Here is a 23598-nt window from a genome sequence, read left to right on the forward strand (position 1 = left end):
TGTTAGATGTGCTCTATGCAGAAAAGAGAGCAGGATTTGGTTGTAAAGATTCTTGCTCTTTGAGTCCTGACAGCATATGGGAACCTCTACTTACATAAAAGCATCACTGAGGTACCTTCCATAACAAAGGACAGTGTTCATGAGCTGCCCTGCTAAACTGTCACACTTCCATTGTTGCTTGACATTTGTAACGCCTGTGGTCTGCTGCTTCATTCCTTTGTCTGTGACAGACACCCCTTTGGAAAATACAAAGTGGAGCCAGTTACCACTGAATGATGTTAAAACCAGGCTGGATTTCTGTTTTCATCGGGGAGGAAGATGATGCCATCAGCTAATTTGGTTGATCAATAGCCCTGCTGGCGATAAGGTTTCAGAGCTTGTGGTTAAAAGCTGATTGCACTGCATCCAAAATAAATTTGATCTATTGGTTTCCACAAATGTAGCATAGCCTGGAATGATGTTTCAGTGCTGATGCTTAACTGGTTTTAATAATGATGACAGACTAGACTGGTGCCTGCTGTGAGCACACTGTGATGCATGAACCCTGGGCAGCTGAGCACTTACTTCTGCTTTTTACAGTAGTGTGGAGCTGTCACTCCCTAGCACAGGTTCATCATTCTAAGACTGGGAAGCATTACAGTGTTTGCTGAGCAAGGGTAATGACATCTTTCCTGAAAGCAAGCGCTGATTCTGGACTCCTAGCAAGACAGAGGTGCTGGCAGTGATTAGACTGGATTGTTAGTTGTGGCTGGAGAAGTAAGTGTCACTGAAAAAATGAGAAGTTCTGTGGCCAAAGTGCACAAGAGTGTGCAAGGCGTGGTTCTGATAGCCATTTGGGCATGTAGTTTCAGAAAAGATTCAGCTGTGTTGTTTCTTCATGCTGGGTGGGACCATATTCTGCTGGGGAGATGGACTAAAATTAAACTGATGCTTTCATCTCTGTTTCAGTGACTATATAATGGCCACGAGGCCCACAGAGGTCACACAGTCACCTGGAGACACAGTGGAAGAGTGCACAGGTAAGCAGCTGTTCTCTGAATGTACACCTGATTTGGAAGATTTGTTTTCTTCAAGTACTCAGGTCTGTAGTGATCTGTTTTGCAGTGTTGTTTCCTGGGGGTAGTGTAAAGAAAATTCTGTGTGTCTCTGTCAGCTGTCAGTGTTATGGAAAAGATGATTTAATGTGCAATACTGGAGTGACATATCCTGTTGGAGGATATTCCTTTTGATTCTGACCTGGATTTTAAAATCAGGATGTTAGAGCTTGAAGGGCTGATTGTTGTGCCTGCACTGATGGATCCTGCAGAGGTGGGAGCTGAGCCTGTTAAAAATCCTCTGTCTGTGGGAGCTGTATCAGACCCCCAGCAGCCTCTCTCTGCCTCTGGCCACAGGCAGACATTTGTTACTTATTCTTTAATCTGTGGCATGGTCTGATGCAAACAGTGTGAAGGAATTGAATAACAGGCAAGAAAGTAAAATATCTTACTTATGCCAGACTTGTTTACATTAAAGGATATCCCCTTTGCCAGTTTGAATATGAGGAATAGCATCATGTCTGAAGCATCTCTGGAGAAGTGGCTGTCACACCATTGGATTTTTCTCTCTTTTCTTTGGCTAATGTTTTGCAATAATCTTAAGTGTTTGTGTTTTAAAGGTCATCTTGCTTTATCCTTTAGAAATATATTTGCCACTATCAAAATATTGTTAGAAGAGATAAGCAAATGGCAAAGTGACTGTTAGTTGAACTCTGCTTGGCAGATGGATAGAGGGGAAGAAAGTGCAATGATAGATGCTCAGCACTCTCTGGTTTCTTAGATTTATAATCTAGTTTGTCACACAGTCTGGTGCTATCCCAGCAATCTGGTAAGCTTGTGTGAAGCCCATGCATGAAAATTTTGTACTCAGGTTTGCTAAAAGATTCAGAAAAGAGATCAAATTCTCACCTGGGTGATAGGAAAAGCAGGACATGGCTTATGATCTAAAGTGTTGGCTCTAAATCCACCAGGAATATTTCTGACCCTAAATGAACAACATTTTAAAATAGTTAAAGGCTGCTGTGCTGTTGTCAAGGAGTTCAGGAGACACTTGGCTGGACTTGGACAAAGCCATTTTAGATCTTCTGTTTACTTCCAAAGGTAATGAAGGATTGCCTCACCTCTCCCTCTCCATAATTAGCTGATGATGTAAAGGCTCTGGGAGGGTGAAATCCCCACCTTCACAGTCCAGTCAGTTACACTGATTTATTGAGGTTTGCCTTGTTGTTTGTAGTGCAAGGCTCCCAGTGCATGCTGCTCCTTCTCTGGGGCAGGAACCAAAACCTGCCAGCACCCAATGTTGGTGGTACTGAATTCCATGATTTTATTGCCTGTCTGCCAATATCTGGTATTTGCATGAAGCTAGAATCATGACAATTTCTGAGAATCTTATCTACGGGTTGGGATTTTTTTCTAGGTGTTCTTAATGTTGAAACTATCTAGTCCTTGGATTTGAGGGAAACAAAAGATAGAAAATATCAGATAGAAAATATCAGAAAACTGACTGCACCCTAGGAAGTCAGAGACCATAGGAGATCCCCAAATGAATGGTTTAATTTGAATATGATCACTGACCTCCCAAATCAGATGTTCTCTATGCTTTTTGTAGTTCTAATTTTTTGCACTGGAAGAAGCAACCTTTTTCTTTTATCTTATTATAGGGAAAAACTATTCAAAGAGCAGAAAATCCTGAGTTAATTTTCTCTGTGCACAGGAGACCCAATGAAACAGGCAATACACTTACAGTAAAAAACACAGAATCCACAGGCTTTACAGAGAAAGGAAAATGCTTATTCCTACTTCTTTTCTGTTATAGTTGGCTAAAACATAGCATAAGGTACTAATTTTTGGGAAGGCTTTTCCTTTTTAGGGCAGTAACCTAGAAATTTAGTATTTTATTTTTAATGCCATAAAACAAGATTGGCAACCATAATATTTCAAAAATCACCAGTGGATGAAGGGGAAATAGGCATAGTTGTTTGAGCTTGGGTTTTTGTTATGCAATGGTTTTTCTCCCATTTTAAGTATTAATGTCCTCTTGTATTTTATTAGTCCAAGTATCAAGTACCAATTTATTGTTATGTTGGGCTGTTTCACAGTGCACTGGGATGTAGGCACCTTTAGCTTAAAGGTGGCATCCTTTTAGTGGTGTGCAAAACCAGAGCACAGCTGTTCCCAGCAGGAAGCAAACAAAAGCATTGTCTTTCTGAGCCATGTCTTTTTTGCTAAGTGCTCTCTCACAGAACAGTCCCACAGCTTTCATCTGCACCCAGCACTGAGTGCCCAGCAGTGATTTGATCTTTTTTTACATATTAATATGGCAAGTGCCAGTCTCTGGAACTGCAGGGAAACTTGCTGTCCTCTCATTCATCTGAGGCAACTGACTGTTTGCAGCTGAGCAGAGCATGGTTGAAGAGGAGTTATTGCTGGAGGGGATGTACCCCACACAGCAGTAATAAATTAGAGTCCAGAGGAGGCACTGAAGTGACTGATGTGTCTGCATCAGATCCTCTCTGTTGCACAATGGTCCAAGTGCTGTCCCATGCCAGCTGGGGATTGCTCACTGGCAGTGTTTGGAAATCCTTTCTGCAGCCTCCATTCTACAGTTAGCACCACTTCTGACTAGAAAAGTATTTGGAGTAGTACCTTGGCAATGTTTGCTTTTGTGGCAAGACTTATGTCTGTTTCTCTCAAGCATCCTTAGGATCACTTGCTGTTGTGTGGTGGGCTTTTTGGTTTGGTTTGGTTTGGTTTGGTTTTTTTAACACTCTCCTGGTTCTCTGGAAATGCCAGCATCTAATTAAGCTCATCAATAATGCCTGCACTAGAATCCAGCTTGCTTTCTGTCTCTACAGCTGACAGTTCACCAGGGTACATGACCAATATACATGTCCTTGTTTCTCATTTAGATAGACTTTGAGTTGCAGAGCTCTTTGCCTGTCTCAAGTTTGCCATTTCATTCTTTGAGTCATTGGCTGTGTTAGCAGTCATTGCAGAATTGATCATTTTGGGGAACTGCTTCCATTAAACTCGTTAAACATTTGTTTTGCCTATCTAAGGTAAACCAGATCAGCTTTGACAAGTTTCCTGGAAGAATACCACACAGATTGTCTAGTTGTGGATAGGAAAGACAGGAATGGTCAGGATGTATTTCCAAAGGCTCTGAGGCACACTATCAATGCCTGTTTTACTGGAGAGGCTCTGGGTGCTTGCTGACTGTCCTCTCCTGCCAGTTCTTGCTCCAGCTGCAGCATGAAGCTCATTGAACCCTCTGGGAGTCTTAACAAATCCCAAACCCTTGGGATTAGCTCTAGGCCACAGCAATAAATACAACCTGTGTGTTTTCTGTGGCTGTCTCATTCATTTATTGCTTGATAAGCAGCAGTGGAAGGTAAAAAGGCCTTCCACTGATAAACCCTCCCCAGAGCAGCCACATCCCATTGTTATTGTGGGACTGCAGTGAGGTCTCACTTTCCATGGTTTGAAAGATGCTTTGGTCTCAGGAGCAGCCCAGGTCACTTGGACAGCAGCTGCAGGTCTCTGGGGGCTCTGCACAGGGGTAGAGCTGTGTCACCAGGCGTGGGGACACTGTGGCAATGTCCTCGTGTGTCCTGACACATGGTGCTGGCACTGGGCTGAGGAGCAGGGAGGAGACAGGGGGAGTAGATCTCAGTATCATTGTTTGTTTCTCAAAGTGGCCACTGTCTGCTGCAGCTGTGTGGTGGCACTTTCAGCCCAGATAAGGCCCATTGGCAGAGATCCCTGCACGTACAGGGCACACGTTGAGACAGAGCATCACCAACTAAATCATTGCTGGGAGAGAAAATAATTGTCTTGAAAGAATGCCCTGCTTATGAAGGAATCCTCCAGCTGTGGGCATGTGTTATGCCAACTGCTGTAATATATTATTTGAACAATGAAGCTGGCTCAGATATGCAATGATGTTATTGCTCTGAGTGTGTATTTAAGTCAATCACAGGGGTCTTAGCACAATAGTTTGGCCCAAACCAGTCAAAGTGACCCTTGGTGTAAGGGTCAGGGGCAAAATGCAGGACTTGTGTGCTGAAAGAAAATATACATAAGAATGTTGAAGTATCTTAGCTCTTATTAAAAATAAAAGATCGGTGATGTTTCATGCTGGGTTTTTTTTTTTTTTTTGTATTTTCATTTGGACTATGGAAAATCTGAAACCAAATGAACAGTTTTCCAATTGTGTTCTTAGGGCTGCTCTGTTTGGGGCTCTCATGTCCTGCAAGACAATGTCTTAATTTAAGTTTGCTTCTTTGTCCCTGGAGGGGTTGTTGATTTTATTTTGGGACAGCTGTTTAATGTGGAAAGAGATGTTTTGGTTTTGGAGTTTATAAATTCTTTTTCCAGTTTCAATCTTTTTGCCAATGTTGAATGTCCTTCACGTGCTGTCTCCTTAGAGCACTGAATAAAGAATAAGCAGAACTAAACCAAACTAAGTAAAGAACTTTAATACTTAAAGACATTGACAGCAATTTTTATTGAAGACACACCAGGCATGATCACTCTTCAGTTGTAGATAGATACATTCTCTATATAAAGTATGTTTTTGCATAGACTGGAACCTAGGTAGGCACCACTATTGTCAGCTTAATGCCAGTGTTGCTCTATAGGAACCAAATGTAATAATTGAAGCCTCACCTTTCACTGGACTCCAGCACTGAATTATTTACAGAGGAGCTGACTGAAACTGAATGGGCTGCTCTAGCTTTGAGCCTCCCTCCAGGATTTAAGAGATAACATTACCCAAGTTAAGCAATACTACCAACTTTCATAAATTTTCTTTTTTTTGCCATGTTGCAGGAAAGAAAAAATCCAAATTTCAGACTTTCAAGAACTTCTTTGCCAAGAAGAAAAGGAAAGAACCTCCACCTCCCAGGGGAGAGAGTAATTTAAAACCTTGCCAGTCCAGCAGCGATGTCAGCATCGCTGTGCTCACCACTGCTGCACTTCATTCACCGGGGGAGGCTGGGTAAGCTGCCAGGGAAGGAAAATAAATAAAAGTGGACCTCTCACAGCAGTAGGATGAAAGCATGAGTTGGCCCCTTAGGAGCAGCCTCTGTCCAAATTTGTGCAAAACAAGCCCTAATGCTGATGAAGGAATTCCAGGAATTTCCTCTTTCTTTGCTAAAGCTCGAAGAGTCAGCCTGGAAAGGAGGGGGAGGGCAGAGGGGCAGGGTGATCCAACCTCTTAGCCTAAGAGTGCAGCATAAATATACATATACATATACACAGCCTGGAATTACAGAGGAATGTAGATTTGCACATAAGAGGCTGATCTGTACTAAAGCTGCAGTTAATTCTATATTTAATCCTGTGCTTTTTTTTTTTTTTTAATGCTGGTGACTGCCAGAAGAAAATACAGTAATTCTCTTGCCAATACATCTGATACATATGCAGAGAGAGAAAAAGACAGAGATCTTGTACTGGCAGTCTCAAGAATAAGGAGACCTCAGCCCTTATGGGTAAAGAATTCCCCAGATGGAAAGGCAAATACATCCTAATGCACATGCATTCTTTGCAATAAATAAAATATGCCAGCTAATAGTGAACATACATTGCAGTAAATAAAAGCTGTATGACTGTTTTTCTTAATGCAGTAAAATTATGTCTTGCCCATATGGAGTACTTCTCATGCTGAAAAGGACTATAAAATCAAACATAAAAGGATGGGATGGCTTCATTAATGATGAAATAAGGCAAGTGCCTTGCTTGTGTGTAGAGCTGCTGTCCTGTAGACTTACAGAGACATTAACCATGAGGTATAATGGGAGGAAGCACAAACTCTGACCTGTGCTGTGAGAGAAACAGCTCTGATTGCCTTCAACACCACATAAACTTAGAGCAAATTTATTTTGCCCTGCTGTGAGGCTGTGTATAACTGCAGACTGACTGACTACACCTTTGGGGCAGCAGAAGGGTTAGTCCAGCAACTAGGGGAGGTGTCTCTGGAGATGTGAAGAAGGGGGATGCAGGAGGAAAAAGAGTTATTAGTTTGAGGTTTTTTGATGTAGTGCATTTACTTAATGAATGTTCACAGTCTTTCTCAGCTTCTAAATAAAGAGAGAATCTATGGTTAGGCAAAGAGCCTATTTGACTTCCTTGCAGAAGAGCTTTGACATACTGAGTTTCTCATGACAGAGCTGTGTTTTCCCCAGAGCCAAACTTTCAGAGGCAAAGCATTGCCTGTGCAGCATCTGAGCCAGGGAATCCATGTAATTTGTATTTATTAATAATAGTCTCATGGCCAAAAATGAGAAAATATTCTATGATGCTTTTCAGTTCAAGACTGGGATGAAATCCTGGTAGAGGCTATCCTTGTTGTCTTTTGGGCAAAGTAATGTACAAATAGTACCTGCCTATGCTGGTGAAACCTGGTTCAAAAATGATTTGGAGCCTTCCTTGTTGTGCCACTCAAGTGCAAAATTTGCTCTGCATAACTTAATAGCCCAAGCCCAATCAATCTCAGTTAATTACAACTCAGTTAACAGCTGCTGTGGGAACTCATCATTGCTTCACTGGGCTGAGCACCCAATAAGCACAGGAACAGAGCAGGAATGCCTTACCTAGGCACTTTAACCTGGCCATTGATCGTCTGTAACTGTAGCCATGGGCACTTGTCCCATCTACATTTTTTAATACACTTGGGGTCTGATCATATTTAGGATGTGGGTGAATTCAACTGGTTTTATTGCTGAACATGAGGGGATTTGAGTCAAGTTTGTTAATATAGCAAAGTTAAATTTTCTGCCCACATTTACAAGAAGGGGAAAAAGCAATCCACCATCTTTGGCAGGTATGCAGGCACACAGCAGGCTGCAAAAGCTGTATCCTGAATGTCTCATGTTAGCCACACTGCCACCAAAGGAGGACAGGGGACTCCTGTTGTCCTTTCTGCACCTTTCTTAGGGTGGTTTGCATCCACTTCACTCCTAACATGGGACATAATCACACTGGACTCCCTCTCTAGTCAGCAAACTGAGCTGTGTGTTCAATGCAGATGCTGAGTGCATTGCAAAGGGACATCTGCATTTCATCAAATGTGTTCCTGCTCTCTTCTGAGTATAAAAGAAGCAAACAGTGACTGTCTTAAACATGCACAAATCTGAAGTGAAGCACGATGCATCCCACTCTGGCCTCTTTATCCTCCTCCCTCTGCCCTGGTGGCGCGGGGATGTACCCAGTGCATGACCACCCATCTTCCTTCCATTCCAGGCCCAAGAGTAGCATGGGGAACAAAGCCTTGTCCCATGACAGTGTCTTCATTTTGGAGTCTGCACCAGGAAATGTGACAGGTGATGTCTTGTCTCAGGAAAACAGACCTGGAAGAGTGAGAACTTTGCAGGTGAGGACATCATCCCCTCATCAGTAGTGCTGCTTTTGGTCAGCTGTCTCCCAGGAAAGTCTGCTGCTTGATTCCTTTTGCTGTGTGCCTTAGGATTTTGCTGACTGAAGCATCTAAAGCCAAATTTGCTACTTTTGGATCTACTCTGCCTCTTGGAAGCTGAATTTTTGAGCAGTCCTGGTGCTTTCAGCCTTGCCCAGGTCTCATAGTGTGTGATGTGAATCCAGTTCATGAACTCTTGGAAACTTTCTTTATTAAGTGTGTCTTCTTCCAATGGGATTTATCTTCTTTACTTCACAGCTACTGCTTTTGGGTTAAGGCCATTTATTTATACTGTAGTGCGTCCCTTACACTGTTATTCTTTAAATATTATTTGTGTTACTCTTTTTGGCAGTTCTGGCTCAGATGTTTTCACTATTCATGGTAATGCCAGTGGCTGTGTAAGTATGTGGGATGATGGATATGTCAGGATGCTCTGACAGCTTTATTTATGTATTTATTCTCTTGATCTCTGCTAGCAAAAGATACTGTATTCTGCTGGGTCATTTCCTTTTTCCAAGGCAATACTGAACCCTCCTTGACAGCTCCCTTATGAACTGTTGGTTATATTAATTACATTTCACTAACTGCCCAGCTTGGAACACTCAGATAAAAGTTTAAGGTTTTTCCAGAGACTGAATACAAATGGTTGATAAAGGAGCCAAAGGTCATTGAAATTCCTCCTTTGCTCAGTGTGAGCTTCATGTTGCAAAAGACAATTGAGTCACATGTTAAGTAATAGAAGATGCACAGAGGGACTTGTTCCTCTCTCTAAGGCTGCAAAACAGGCAAAGCTATTTTTTGTATAACTAAAGGAGTAGCAGAAGAAAACATGCTTGTATATTACAGAACATTGTTAGGGGGAAAAAAGCTCTTTTCATGCTGTTTGCAGTCCACTGTGCCCTCTCCCCATCCATCATGCTGCACAGTAATGTAATACTGCCAGCACTATTTTGGTAGCTCTGACAGGCTTTTTCTGTGAGCTTGACTCTTGTCAGAATAAAAGCCAAGCACTAATAAAAGCAGTTACTTTCTTAGCAATGTAAATTTACTTCTACCAGTAGAAGACAGAATGCAAATTCAGTTTCCCCCACACCACTTTGCTGTCTGCATGTAATAAATTTAATAAATCTAAGACAGGAAGTTGTGAAAAGAGACCAAAGCAAAATTGATTTTCTGTCTTTTCCTTCCCTTTAAGTGCACACTTATGTTTTATGCCTTGTGTTGCACATATATCACTGTATTGCAATATATTGCCAAAAATTGCAAAAGGAAGCTGTTTGAATGGGGGATTGGTGTTCTAGACATTGTGCTACCCTGTGTGGCAGCTAGATCTATAGGAATTACATTGCAAATGAACCTTGCTAAATAAGAATTGCAGGTTTTTAGGTCTCTTTTACAGAGGTGTAAATGACTGCATAGATTGCACAAAAACACAAAACTAGGCTTAAAATTACCCAATGTGGTTTAATAAGCAAAGAAACAGAAGAATTAAGTCTGCATGTTTATCTTGGGAATATTCTGTTGAGATGTTTTCAGTTGAAGGACAAAGTTTGTGTTCAGGCCTTGTTTCTATTTCAGCTTTGTCACAGCTGACAGACTTAAGCCAAGAATTTTAGTAATGGTGTTTCCTGAGATCTGAACATTTTTAGTTTGAGGGAACATCTGGCTGCTTGTGAGTTTGCAGACTTTGTTGTATTTTTCTAGGGTCAGGGCCGGCCAGAGCATTCTTTTGTGAATCCTGGAAAAGAATCCCCACACTCCTTTACAAACAAAGTTGCTCCTGGCTGCTGTTACCATTCTTGCTGCAGACATGACCAGGATGTGATGGTGGGGGAAATTAACAAGCAATTCATTAGGATGGACCAGAAATGAAATTAATTTGGTATTGTATAAAAATTGTGACTCAGCTACTTGTGTGGGAGAGGGCTGTAACAAGCTTTCAAATTTGAAGAGTTTTATTGAGGGAAAGGTGACTTCATAAACCTGGGATTAGAATGCTGACTGGCAATACTTTGTGTGACTAAATACCTAGATTTATGTGACTAAATAATTAAATCTGTAATTTGAAAGTTTTTAATTTAAATGGAGTAAATATGTAGTAAATTTTCTGGAATGGTGAAATTCCTGTCTCCTTTTGTTAAATTACTGAATAAAACTGATTTTACTTTTAATTTTATACCAACACCAGTTTTAATGATGGGTCCTTGGTGAATATAGCTGGATAAAATTTTATTAATGGTTCTTTTCTATAAATGGTCTGTTACTTCAAGTTTTTCTGTTAACTAAATGATTCTGCATATCTAATAGGAGCATCTGGATTGCAATGTCCAGAACATCTTTAAATTGTACCATTGAAAGTTTATATTCTATATTTCAACCACAGCTTCAGTTGCAGAAGAATGTCAAACTTGGATCACCTCCTCTTGTTATAACTGGGAAAAAACTGGAAGATGCAGGTGCAGTTTCTGAAGATGATGGTTTACCTAGAAGCCCTCCTGAAATTTCAACCCTTCATGAAGTTCTGACAGATTCGCCAAACAAGGTATAATTGTCATGTCACCTTAGTGACCATCCATACAGATGGATAAAAGAAGATAAAATCTGTCTAGAAAAGGGGAAGACCATTTTGTGATAAAACATGATAGAACAGATCAGTTAGAACCAGAAGAAATTGCCTAGATGGATTGTGGACTTTTCACTCTGAGGTACAGCTAGAAATTGACCCTACAAATACCCTTTCTGTGTACAATTTTCTGTGCTTTTATGTAGACCAGGACTCTGACCTCTATCATTAGCAAATGTGTGGTTTCAGACTTCAGTGAACTTGTGAGAATTTGTAAATCTGATGATTTTAAAACAATAGCCCAAAATGACTTTATAGAATGTACTGCCTCCTGTGGTCAGCCTTCCTGGTGTATCTCAATGCAGGAGAAATCTCCCCTGCTTTATGTTTGATGCCAATGGAGAAATTAAACCCACTGTGTAAGGCAGGGACCCAGTGACCCTTCCTTTGTTTTTCCTCTTGTGTTTTCTCATAATTAGCACTGGATATCCAGCTCAAGATGATTCAGTGTGATACTTCCCTTGACTTACCCTCTTCCTCCTTTTATCCCACAGTCCTCCAACCCTGTTCAGCGTCATAGCTCTTTGAGTTTAGGAGGGACAGACAGTGAAGATGAACAGGTAAATAGCTCCTTTTCCTGATAATAAACTTCCTTGAGATGGCATATGTGGAGTCTGTATGGAGCCAGTACAGTAATTTTATTTTTTAAAATTTATTCTGGGTACAACGTATCCTAGGAAACAATTCTTTAGGAGTCCAGAGTGAGGCAAATGATACTTCAAATGTACTTCTCAGGGTTTTCAATAAGAAATAAAGACAGGCAGAAATCTATTGGTAAGTGGGTTGTGTCAACAGCACAGAGGTAGCTCTGTGACAGTATGAATCTATAAAGTTACACAAAACATTGGAGCAGGCAAAGACTTCAATTCTGCTCCCATGTGCCAGGGCTCCCATATCAAACAATCACACCTTCCCATCAGCAGTGGCTTGTGAGCAATGCCCTCCATCTCTCTTATCATGGGAAATGATTGCAGGACCAGCCTTTCCTGATGGCAGGTATTCCACAGGAAAGGGTGGGTTTTAATTTGCAATTTTCTTTGGATGGTAAATGACCATGAGAAGCAGCAGGTTCTGCTCTCAGAACAACACAGTCCTTGACCAGATTGGAAAAATGTGCAGAGGTCATATTTTTTGATGTACCTTGACAGTTTTTGTAGATGAGATGTGAAAATATTTTCATGATCTTTAAAACTCCATCAGCACAGGTGTTTGAAACGCTGTGTTACATCCTAAGCTTAAAAAAGACTAAACTGCAAATGCCAGGCACAGTGCAATGGCAGTGTCACCCAGCTTTATGAATGAAGCTTCTTTGGAATTTTGCAAGTGTTCCAGAAAGTTTGATCTGCATTTCAAAACAGTAGCAAAACCACTCAAACTTCACGTTTAGTGGGCTTTAGTACAAATGTTTCTGTAAACCCTTTGTTTTGATTGCACAATCCTGGGTTACTGCTGTTCAGTTCCCCAGGGCAGCATTGCTGTGAGGATGAGATCCACAGCACTGTTTGGAAGATGGTTCTGATATTCTGAAAAGCATTTGATTTTCCTAAAAGTTGATATTGAAAGAGAAAAGTGGCTATGGCAGCTTTCTTAGAGATAACGAGGAGCAGGCATCCGTGCTATTTCTGTGGCTTTTAAATAATGTATTTGTGCGGCGGGTCGCGTTACTGGGAAGAAGAGGCAGCTCTACAAACGGCAGCAGTGTCTCCTGCTGGTGTGTGCACAAACTGCAAAGGTTTTGCAGATGGGCTCTGGGCTGGGGACGGGCTGAGGCTCTCCCTGCGGCAGAGACAGCGATTTCTCCTTCTGTGTTATGTACTGTGTGTTCAGCTGAACACACAGAAGCCAGTAATCTCTCTGCACAGATGACTTTAGGCATGCATTTTAAAATGAGGATTTATGTCCTAAACTAGAGCCATTTCAAGCTTCTGAAATGGAATGAGCTGACAAAGGAAATGTTCCAGAGATGTGGGGAAATAAAGCAAAGGATACAAAGCATTGTATTGCAAATCAAAGGCGACTTCGACAAAGGGGAGAGAATGATGAGGAGGACTCCAAAGATAACAGAGGGCTAATTAATTACTTTATTATACTGTATTATTTTATACATCTGAAACTGAATCTGCCAAGCACTCAACCCTGCACACAACTGCTCACACTGCACAGAATCTTGTGGCTGTCAGTGACAGTCCCAACACACACACACACACACACCTGGCCCTGATAGGCCAAGGAAACAAAACACCACCACCGTGGGTGAACAATCTCCATGTTGCATTCTACTTTGGCACAAACACAGGCACAGCAAATGAGTAAGAATTGTCTTTTCTTTCTTTGAGGTTCAGAGAATGTGAATCCCAGAAATCCTTGGGAAGAACTGCGTCTTGCTTTTCTCTGCGAAGAGAAATGTGGCAACAGCATTGTGTTTGTGTTTTACAGATACCTTCTGGAGCTTCCTCCAGGCCCATCAGTCCTTTATCCTCTGCCACTCAGGGCACCCCCATGTCAGGAGGCAGCAGCTTCCTTCCTGTGGATTTCACCATCCCTGCCAGTCCCCTGGGCTGCCTGGACACCTCAGCAGCCAGGCACAGGATTGCCATCAACCCTCGCAGACAGAGGGGCTTCACCAACAAGCACCAGCTGCCCCTCCAGGTGGGTGCTTTCTGCAAAAGAGTCACTGGGCAGAAGGAAATGAGTGTGAGTTTTTAATTATTATGCTAAATGTTTTAATTTCTTTCTTCTTTCCTATCCACATTCCTTTACTTCTTCCATTGGAAGAAGGGAAAAACACCTCTTTTGCACCAACCAACCAACCAACCAACCAACCAAGAAAGACTCTGAAAACTTCAGTATCATGAAAACTGAAGAAAATTGCAATTTTTGGTTTTCATTATTTAGCCAAAAATTGTGGGTTAAGCTTCATTTGTAAAAAGACTTCTGGTGTTTGAAAAGCTAAATGTAGTTTTATAGAGGCCTAAGTCTATTTTTACAAATCTAGTTCTTAAGTAGAATAGTACATTACTCACAGTGTTGGTAAATTACATGAGGGAGGTTTTGTTTCTATGATTTCAGTATTCATAGAAATGCATGTGTATAAACTGCATTTTTTGTGCATAATTCTTTAATTAAAGCATCTTCACTTCTTTAGGTAGAACAGCTGGAAAATGAAACTTGTCTTCCTGCACCTCCAGAAAGGAAGGGAAATTCAACAGAACTACTTGAGAGTGACAAACATAAAAGTGATTGGGAAGGCAATGAAGACAGAGGTATTCCTACTTTGGGTGCTTGAACTCTTCTGCATAACACTGACAGGACCTGTCTGAATTGTTAGTCCTTCCAAACTAGGCATCTTTTGGTTCTGTAACATAAAACCAGTACTGGCTGCTGAATTGTTGTGATGGAAAAAATCAAGTACACTCAACAAAGTGATGCTGAAGTGGTGAACTTTGAGGGCACCACTAAAAAAAACCCATGAGCTGAAAGCATCATGTTCAGAAGCACATGTCCTACACAGCTGGCTGGACCTCAGTGTGTGAAACTGAGTTCCTTGACACTCAGAAAAACCTTAACCATAGCATTTTATGTTATGTGTGCCAGGTGACTTTGATTGGCTTCTGTTTACTGGATCTTCCTTTGCCACTCACCCAGAGAGAATTTTCCCAGTCATTGTAGATGGCTTTTCTAGGCACACACATGCAGAAATGTCTAGAGAAATCTGGTTAGTAGTCTTACAGCTAAGGGTATACACAGGAAACAACTAAACAGCAACTAATGTGTCCACCTGAAACAGACAGCGACTTTCAGTCGCTCCCTGGATTAGGTATGTTCAAACTAAAATTTATTTTTTTCTCTTGTCTCACTTGGACAGCCCATTTCTAAATAGGCTCTGAACAAGCTTTTTTATCAGTCAGCAGTGCCCAGACCTGGGGCATTCCTGTTAAAGGACTGCACTATCTGGAATGCATACAGATGGTGTCTGAATTGTAACCTTTAAGTGCACACTCTTTTCCTTTGTTTAATGCAGGATTACCAGCCCAGGTGGGACCCTGTGCAAAGGGAGGTGGTTTTAAGGAGACACCAGGTGTAAAAACTCCCTCTGATGCTGCCCCTAACTCCTGTGATTCTGTGGTAGAAGACCCCTGTGCTTTGCTGCAGGAGGATGGGAGCCTTCCTGGTGTGGGTCCTCCCTACAAAGGAGCCACACTCCCCCTGAGGCCTGAGCCTTCTCCAGTGAACCTGCAAGGACACCACAGTGCAGGAGTGATGTACTCTGCAGATGAGACTGCTAATGAATCAAAAATACATCCTCAAAGTACCAGTGCTGAAGTACCTGCACTTCCAGAGCTGCAGCAACTTGAAGGAGAAGCTGCTGTGTCTCCAGACATACCCACAGCTGACTTGTTCAGCAGTGGTGTGGAAACATCTGGCATGGATACATTGCCAGATGTTGCACCAAGTTCCTCAGTACATTCTGTGGATCTAAACAGTAAAGCCCAGGAAAAGGGGGATCCACTGTTTAGTGGCAAAGAAGAACTCTTCTTTGGTACTGCTGGGAATCATTCCAGCCAGGCTGTCTCACATACTCCACAAGCTGCAGTAGCTGATGCAGAGTCTTGTTCTGACATCAAGACAGTGGCTGATTTGAGGTCTGAAAAGAGTTCAGTAGCAAAAAATGACAAAGAAACTTGTGAAATTATGGAATTTCAGTTATCCAAGGACAGTGTAGAAAAAAAAGTAGACACTGCTGCATCTGTCTCAGAAGCAGTTAGTGTGGTACCTTGCAGCAAATTGGAAGCATGTTTCAAAGCAGAAATAGTTCCTGTTTCAAAGGGCAACCAAGGCAGTCAACAGGCCAGCACATCTTGCATTTCTGAAAAACTTTCCATTGGGTGTCTTGCCTCTTCAAGTTTGGCTGGCTTGAAGAGTAATATATCTTCTGATGCTGAGAGTAAGGAGTACCAGGTAAGCACTGCAGCTTCTCACAGAAAAACAACAGAAGGCAGCCAATCATCAGATGAAAATGTAAAAAGTCCACTGAAGATTGCTTCTGCTAAACCAGTCAGATTTACCATTGCACCAGCATGGCAAAGATCTCTCTCAGGGGGTTCAAGTTCAAAGGAAGATTCCTATTCCAGAAGTTCTCCAACATCCCCCATAAGACCAGAGTTCTTTGAAGGAATGACAAAAGAGCCCACACGTTTTGATGCAGTTCTGCAGGCATCAGCAAAAACCAACTCAGATAGACTTGATCGAGATTGTAAGGACAGAGATCTGCACTTGAATTCTTTTATGGAGTGGGCTGACCATGAAACAGAAAACTTTGAGAGCCCATTTGGAGTCAGACTAAGAAGAACATCATCTTTACTAAAATACCAGAATGAAAGCCGTGTAGAGCCTCCAAAGCTGATCCCCCCAGCTGCTCCAGCTGCTTCTTCTGCTTCAGTCAAGGAGGGTCAGAAATTGATGGGCTCTGGGAAGCCTCCTCCAAGCCTTCCTGTCAACACAAAATCAGTTGTTAAAAAAATAGATCTCCTAGAAGACAAAAATCCTGCCAAGGCCAGATCAGAAGAAGTGGCAAAGAAGCAAAATGGTTATAAACCTTCAGGTATTTATGCTGTGTTTGTATCCAAATATTGTAGAAAACACTGGTCATCTAAAGAGCCTTGTCAGAGTGCACAAAAAAAATTAAAATCCTCTTGGCTAAGAACCAAATTCAGCCTTGAGTTCATCACCACTGTAATTTAATTGGCTTGATGATTTGGCCAGTCAAGAGAATTCTTGGCTTATCTTAATGAAGGGTGTGTTCCAGGAAGAAGAACAACAGAATAATAGCTTAAATGCCTCTGAAACATTCCTGGTATGAGGTATTTGTGCATATAGTTGGAGTTTCAACACAGATTTTTAAAACTTGCTGCAGTTTTAGTTAAAAATTCAGACTGCAGCTGCTCAAACCTTAACTAGGAGTTGCATTAGGTGAGATTAATTTTTTTAAAAGTTATTTAATTTAAAATATTTAAAAAGTGACAAGGAAGCCTGTATTTTACTGCCTACATGAAAAAATCATTACTGTAGTACTCATTTAATCTGCAATGGAAGGATGTTGTTTCAAAGGCAAAATCCAGTTCACAGTGATCTCAGGAGGACATCTGCCATAGACTTAGACAGAAGCACAGTTAAGTCAAACACTGGAGAATAAACAGAAAAAACAAGTGTTGCCAAGGACAAAATCATCAGGGAAGGTAATTCTATCTCCACCATGTTAAAAGGGTGTTACAGATGCTGAAGGATTTAAAATGTGAAGCACTAACTTTAGACTGACTTGACCTAAATCCCTTCTTTACTTCAAAAATGCTTCTTTTGTAGAAAAAGTCTCTCCATATTTGGAAACTGCTTCCTCTGAACCAGCTTGGGTCTCCGTGGCAAAGCTGAAACAAAAGGGTTTCCAGGACCACCCTCTTGCCAAAGAACGTAAAGATGAAGACAGATCTTTGACCAAAGTGGATCAAGGGGAGGTAGAGTACCAAGTAATGTTGCATGGGTGTGAATGCTGCCCCAGGCCACCTGGGTACCTCTGCAAACTGTTCAGTATTGTCTTCATGGGAGGTGTGTCGTGAGCACTGCCCAAAGAGAGCTTTGCAGGCCTGGCCTCTAAAACCCTGAGACAGACAAGTGATGCAAGGGAGGAAATGCCTGGGACTGCACTGTCACAGAGATTCATTTCACAGCTGGATTTTCCTACATGTTCCTTTGCACTGCTCAAACCTGAACATTTCAGAGCTTTCTTATGGCCCAGAGCATGTTTATGTAGCTGCTTTGAGTTGCATTATCTTCCTCACTGCTTTCTCCTTCCCCCCTCCAGGATCCTCCCAGCCATCCTTGCCTGGCTTTTGCTGCATTTCCACAGGCAGGTTTGAGAGTTGCCAGGGTGAGCTTTATGAGTGCCCATGGCTGGCAGTCATTTGCATTCTTTTCTTCTCTCCTCACTCTGCAGCCAGGGATCTGTGCTGGTGAGAACACTCTGAAGAAGAAGAAGATGCCTTCCAGTTCTCAGGGCAAGAAAACACAAACAAGGACTGGTGTGTCTGCAGCAGCAGGTATTCTTTTTCTTTATGTAGTGGCTACACTTTGCACCAGCAAGTTGTGTGGGTGGCAGGGATGGGGGAAGACAGACACCATTTTTATAATCAGCACACTTTATATAAGGCCTATTCAGACCATGGTTTTTGTATAAGTCAACATAATGGCTTGTTTGCTCAGCAGAGAGCAAGTGAGGAACTCTTATCTGCCCTGCCAGTTCATGAAATGGCACATAAACAGTCTGGTGATTTATTAGTGGCCAAGATCAGTACTAAAGAATAGAAGTGGAAGTTGGAGAGTGTCCAGAAGAGAGCAGCAAAAAAGGTCAGGTCTTCTAGATCTCCAGTTAGCCAGGAAATGCTGATAGGAGTGGAGTTGTTTAGTCTAGAAAAGACAACTAAATTTTCTGCAGAGGACAAGACTGGTTTTTATGGACAACATGAACTTAAAATGCACCAGGGAATGTTTAGCTTAGCTGTTAGGAAATACTTTCTAACAATAAGAGCAGTGAGGTGCAGAAGAGCATGGCTTGCATATGGAGAATGTGCAGTTTCCATGGCCAGATGTGCTGGATAGATAAACATGTATCAAGAATAATTTGATAAATGTGTATCAAGGATAATTTATGTAGAGTCAGTTTCACCCTCAGGTGAACACAGAGGCTGGAGGGCCCCTCTCCCGAGCACTTAGCTCTGTTTCTCTATATTAAAGATGCAGGGGAAGAGTGTGACTCACTTGGTGACTCACATTAGCTCTTCCAAGGCTTCTGCTGGGCTGCAGCTTCTCCCTCCCTGCTTACCCAGGGTGGTGCCAAGCCTCAGCAGCACACTCCAGCTAGACACAGAGAAGCCAGTCCTTCAGCTCTAAAAGCATATTGTGCTAGCTGAGAGCTATTGATTGCAGATACTGCCTAAGTAGGTAAGAAATGCACCCCTGTGCCAGACCTGTGGCTTTTCCATTGCAGATTCCTGCAGCTGACACAGTGAGAGATGCTGTCAGGAAAGAGCCCATGCACCTGGCCCCTTTCTTTCCCTGTGTAACCCAGCAGCACCCAGAGTTGCTGTGCTAGAGATATTTGGCAGTACCTCTGTGCTGTACTACCTCTACCTGTAGTAGTTATTGCTAGAGCTGTTAACCATTTCTGAATCTGTAGGCTCTACAAAATTAGCTTTCTCCCTTTATCACAGTGGGTGACTCGCCCAGGGTGTTTGCACCAACACAGAAGCTCTGATGTTGGTTGCAGCTAATTTTGTGAGTGTGTATGTGTGATTAAAATACCACATATTCTAAAAAGAATTCTGCTTGTCTTATGGTTTTAGGTGCAAAGTGAGAGATGGAACATAAACAGGCTGATTTTTGCTCAGATGAGGTCTTCCTTTGAAAGGCTGACTGGATTTCTGTATATTGCATCATCCTAACCTTAGAAGCCTAGCAGCCTTTGGTCAAAATTCAGAACTCCACAAATTTCTCTGCTACTTGGTTACTAGAACTTGCAGTCTTTGTGGTGCTTACAGCAGAATTACAAATTCTCTGATTTGCTTCCCATTAGCCCAACCACTTTCTTTGAAAGTGATGGTGGTGGAAAGGATGTAGAGTTAATATCCAGAGGAGTTATTTATTTGGATTGTTGTGTTTATTACAAAGAAGGTTGTCTCCCAAAATGGGGAAATTATTTTCAAAATCAAAATTCCAGTAACACTTGAATTCCTACCTCATCTTAGATACTTCTGAAAGTGTCTTGTGTATGTAGAGCTGCAGCCTGTTTCATGGACCTCCAGTATTAAGTATAATTTGCCTCCTGCAAGAATTTTCAACCAGCAGAACTTTTAAAAGACCAGAGACCTCCTGAGTGAAAAGGGGAACTACTTTAGCTCTGCTCATGGAGTGTGACTAATGGAGCTGATGGATATTTTCCATTGATTTCAGTGCAAGGAAGATCAAGCTTCTTTTACTTAACATGGCTTAGACATTGATTTTGAAAAATTTCAAACAAGGTGAATGGACCAGGACTTTTTTAGATGGGAACTCAAAGCCATCAAAGGAGCATTACCTGTGTTCCTTCATCCTTTATGAATATGACAGGCATCTGTTAGGCTGCATCAAGAGGGACCCCTAGTACCATCAAAATCCTACCACCACAGCATACAAGTGAAAGTACATAAAGCAGTGGTTTGATTCCTACCTGGTATTTAATAATATTGCTGGAGCAATATTTGTGTTGGCAGTGAAGACTAAAAGAAATCTTTAAGAAGTCTTCTCAGTATTGGAAAACATAAACTTTTAACTCCACAGCAAGCCTGGGGTAATTCTTATCCTGCAGCTATTTTGTTTCTGTTTTCCTGCATACTCAGAAGTCTTATTCCTAGATTTTCCTGCTCTCACAGAGCATAATTAGCCTGTGGAACTCCTTGCTGTGCACTTTATTAGAAATCAAGGGTTTGAAAAATTAGGAGATAATTTGACCAAGAATCTGAGTTAGACAAATAGCTGGGGCTATAGTCTTCACATGCTTGAAGAATTTTGAAAAATGTCCTTCATTTATCTGGGTTTAGACACTTGCTGTTTGGACTGAGGAGATGATTTTTTTATGGGCACATTACTCACTGTTTAGTATCGATTTTCCTGTTGCAAGAGCTGGTCCTCACCATTGCTGTAGCTGGACCAGAGAGTGCCAGCATTAGCCAATTAATAATTCATTTGCCTTATTGGTGAGTCACAAGCATTTTGGGCTGTAAACCAGTTTCTTTTGAGAGAAGAAAATATTATTGGCAGAAATTGACTTTTTAACTCTCTAGACTTCTGATGAGTGATGTGTATCTTCTCATGGGCAGGTAAAGTTGGACCAATGTCTCAGGAAGCATCTGTGGTTCCTGCTGTTGAAAAGGAAGCAAGGCACTCCCCTAACCTGCCAATGACACCCTGCAGTCCTGCTGAGCCTCCCTGGCTGTCCCTGGCCAAGAAGAAAGCCAAAGCATGGAGTGAAATGCCCCAGATTGTACAATAGCAAATGACAGGACCATCCTTCTTTGCATTGCCAATAGCTGTGTTAACTCCACTTAATCCCTTCTTTACTGTGACCATTTTTTTTTCTTTTGAGAAATAAGAGCCTTAAAACTTTTGATCAGACTTTTGTATATAAAGACATAATGAAGAAATGCCATTGTGGGCTTAATCTGATGTATTAGGAAGCAGAGCATTTCCTACTGCCAGACACTAGGAAAATTTGATTCATTTCTATATGCTTCCACATCTGATGGTGATGTTCTGAAAAGACATGCTTCAGGCTTTTGGAACATTTCTCTAGCACAATATGCTTTTAAAGTTTCTTTTAAAGAAACTTGTTCTTTTAAAAAGACTGTACAGTGTTTTGTAGGCTTTGGCTTTGAGCTAAGAAATTAAGGTATGCTTTAAAATATTCCCAATGCTGGGCACTGACGCACTGTGAGTCATGGACACTGATGTCATCACACTTCCTTCTCTGGGGCTCTATGCTGGGCAGCCTGACTCTGCTCCAGATTGTTAATGATCTCTTTTGTGATAGCTGTGAGATCTAAACACATCTGAGTCGGAGTGGTTCTGGCTTTTGTGTGATTTGAAGTCTCAGTGCTGTTGGTCTTGTGCTTGCTCACAGATACCCCCTGGAATGGCCCAGAGCTGCACACTCAATTCTCTGCCATGCACTGGAAAACCACCACACTGTAGCATGTGTCTGCTTTATTTGTACCTTTAGAAATCTGGGGAAATTAAACATTCTACTAAAAAAATCCTTCCTTTCTTTAATTGTGGCAAATAGTGATTTTTTTGGTGAGATTCTTCAGCCAATTGTCTCTCTTAAAGAGTGTGTTAGGGGGAGAACTTGCTCCTTAGAAAGTGGCATCTTCTTTTCAAGAAATGCCACCTTCCATGTTCATAAGGATGTATATTTAGTCAATTGTATGTGATGTTAGTCATAAAAGGGGCATCTGCTTTCCTTCTTGTCTCATCAGCCTTTAACCATTAACTCAACATCAGTCTGAGAATGTGCAGCTGGAGCAGGATTATTCTCTCAGGGCCTGGCCTTGCAGTCACTCAAACTCACAAAAGTTTTGCTATTGGCTTTGAAGGATGCAGACATTTGAAAAATAAACTTTGTGAAATGATGTTGGTGGCTTAAGAGACAGTGGCACTTACTGGTGCTTCCAGTTCTTGCAGAATTGCACGTTTATGTAGTTTTTGTTTACAGTCAGTGCAAACTTTGAAAGCTATTGACTGTTTTTAGCTGGAAAGTTGGTCAGAATTTTAAAAGGAAAATATTATCTATTGATAGGATTAACTGCAAACCAAAGAAAATTGGTTTCAGATCAGCTCAAGCAAGACTTTAATCTTCCAGTTTTGGCCTGAATTTAATATGTAGTTTTTGCAATTTGAAAACAGTATTAACTAGGAGCTAGACTGTGATTTTTTTTAAATAAAGGTGAAAACTTACTTGCCCAGGAAGGCTCAGAATCCATAGATACTATTTATTCTGGACTAACACCAGAAAGAATAGGAGTTTCACTTGATAAGGAAACAAGGAGTGGCTTGGTAATTAATGCCTATTTTGTAACTTCTTTCTCTCTGCTTTAGGAAGCATTTTTTCCTTACAAAGAACTGAAACTTTTGTATTGCTCTGAAAATTTTGAGTGTAATGTAAAAGAATTTACTCAGCTTTGATTCCTGGAGTTCTGTACAGTTGTCATCCCACCACAAGCTTACTGACCCTGTGTAAAACACAGGTCTTTCTATATTTAGGGAACTCTCTTCTCATTCTGTTAATGTGGATTGTGATTCTTCACCCAAAGCACTGCAATGGATTCTATAATCTCTCTTTCCCCGTGTTTCCTTTTGATCTTAATATTGTTCCTGTCTTTTATGTTTGGTATGTATATATGTTTTTGTAATCCTTGAAGGAACCCCTTTTTTATTCCATCCCCCTATTTGGTTTACTATTAAATGCTGTTGCCAGTGATGATGATATCATTTCTGGGAAGAGGGATGGATGGCCCTCGTTCATTCAGGAAGAAATAAAAAGAAGTCTTTGGTCAATATTGACTCTGTACATGATAAACTGCATAGATTTTGTTTTGGGGTAATTCTGTGTGACTTAAGACTGATCAACACACCTGGTCAGACTAAAGAACTTTTCTAAATCTAAGTTTAAAGCATCATGAGAGTGCTGATGGCTCTCCTGTTGCTCCGGAGTTATTGCTCCTTCAGTGCAGGGTTGGTTTGAGAGCAGGCACTTATGGTCATAGGATGCCTTGAAAATACTTGTTTGTGTGTGTTCAAAAAAAGCTGCTCTAGGAGATTTTTGGAGTGCTTTAACAAAGAAGGAAAACACTAGAGAATCATGTGATGTATATTTGAAATTCACTTGCATTCTGCATTTCTGCATTTAATGTTTTCAAGTCTCTGCAGCTAAGAGAACAAAAAAC

At 41.4% G+C, this 23598-nt stretch overlaps 1 protein-coding gene across 1 annotated transcript; it reads left to right on the forward strand.

Moving 5' to 3' along the window:
• Positions 1-913: 913 nt before the first annotated feature.
• KIAA1210 (KIAA1210 ortholog) lies at positions 914-23209 on the forward strand. The gene is made up of 11 exons (XM_066559798.1): positions 914-1019; positions 5865-6033; positions 8277-8406; positions 10832-10990; positions 11566-11631; positions 13508-13720; positions 14217-14334; positions 15093-16673; positions 17432-17580; positions 18060-18162; positions 20977-23209. The coding sequence occupies exons 1-11, from the start codon at positions 959-961 to the stop codon at positions 21147-21149; spliced, it is 2922 nt and encodes a 973-aa protein (XP_066415895.1). The 5' UTR covers positions 914-958; the 3' UTR covers positions 21150-23209.
• Positions 23210-23598: the final 389 nt, after the last annotated feature.

Source organism: Molothrus aeneus, chromosome 14 (assembly GCF_037042795.1).
Source record: "Molothrus aeneus isolate 106 chromosome 14, BPBGC_Maene_1.0, whole genome shotgun sequence".
In the NCBI taxonomy this organism is placed as follows: Eukaryota; Metazoa; Chordata; class Aves; order Passeriformes; family Icteridae; genus Molothrus; species Molothrus aeneus.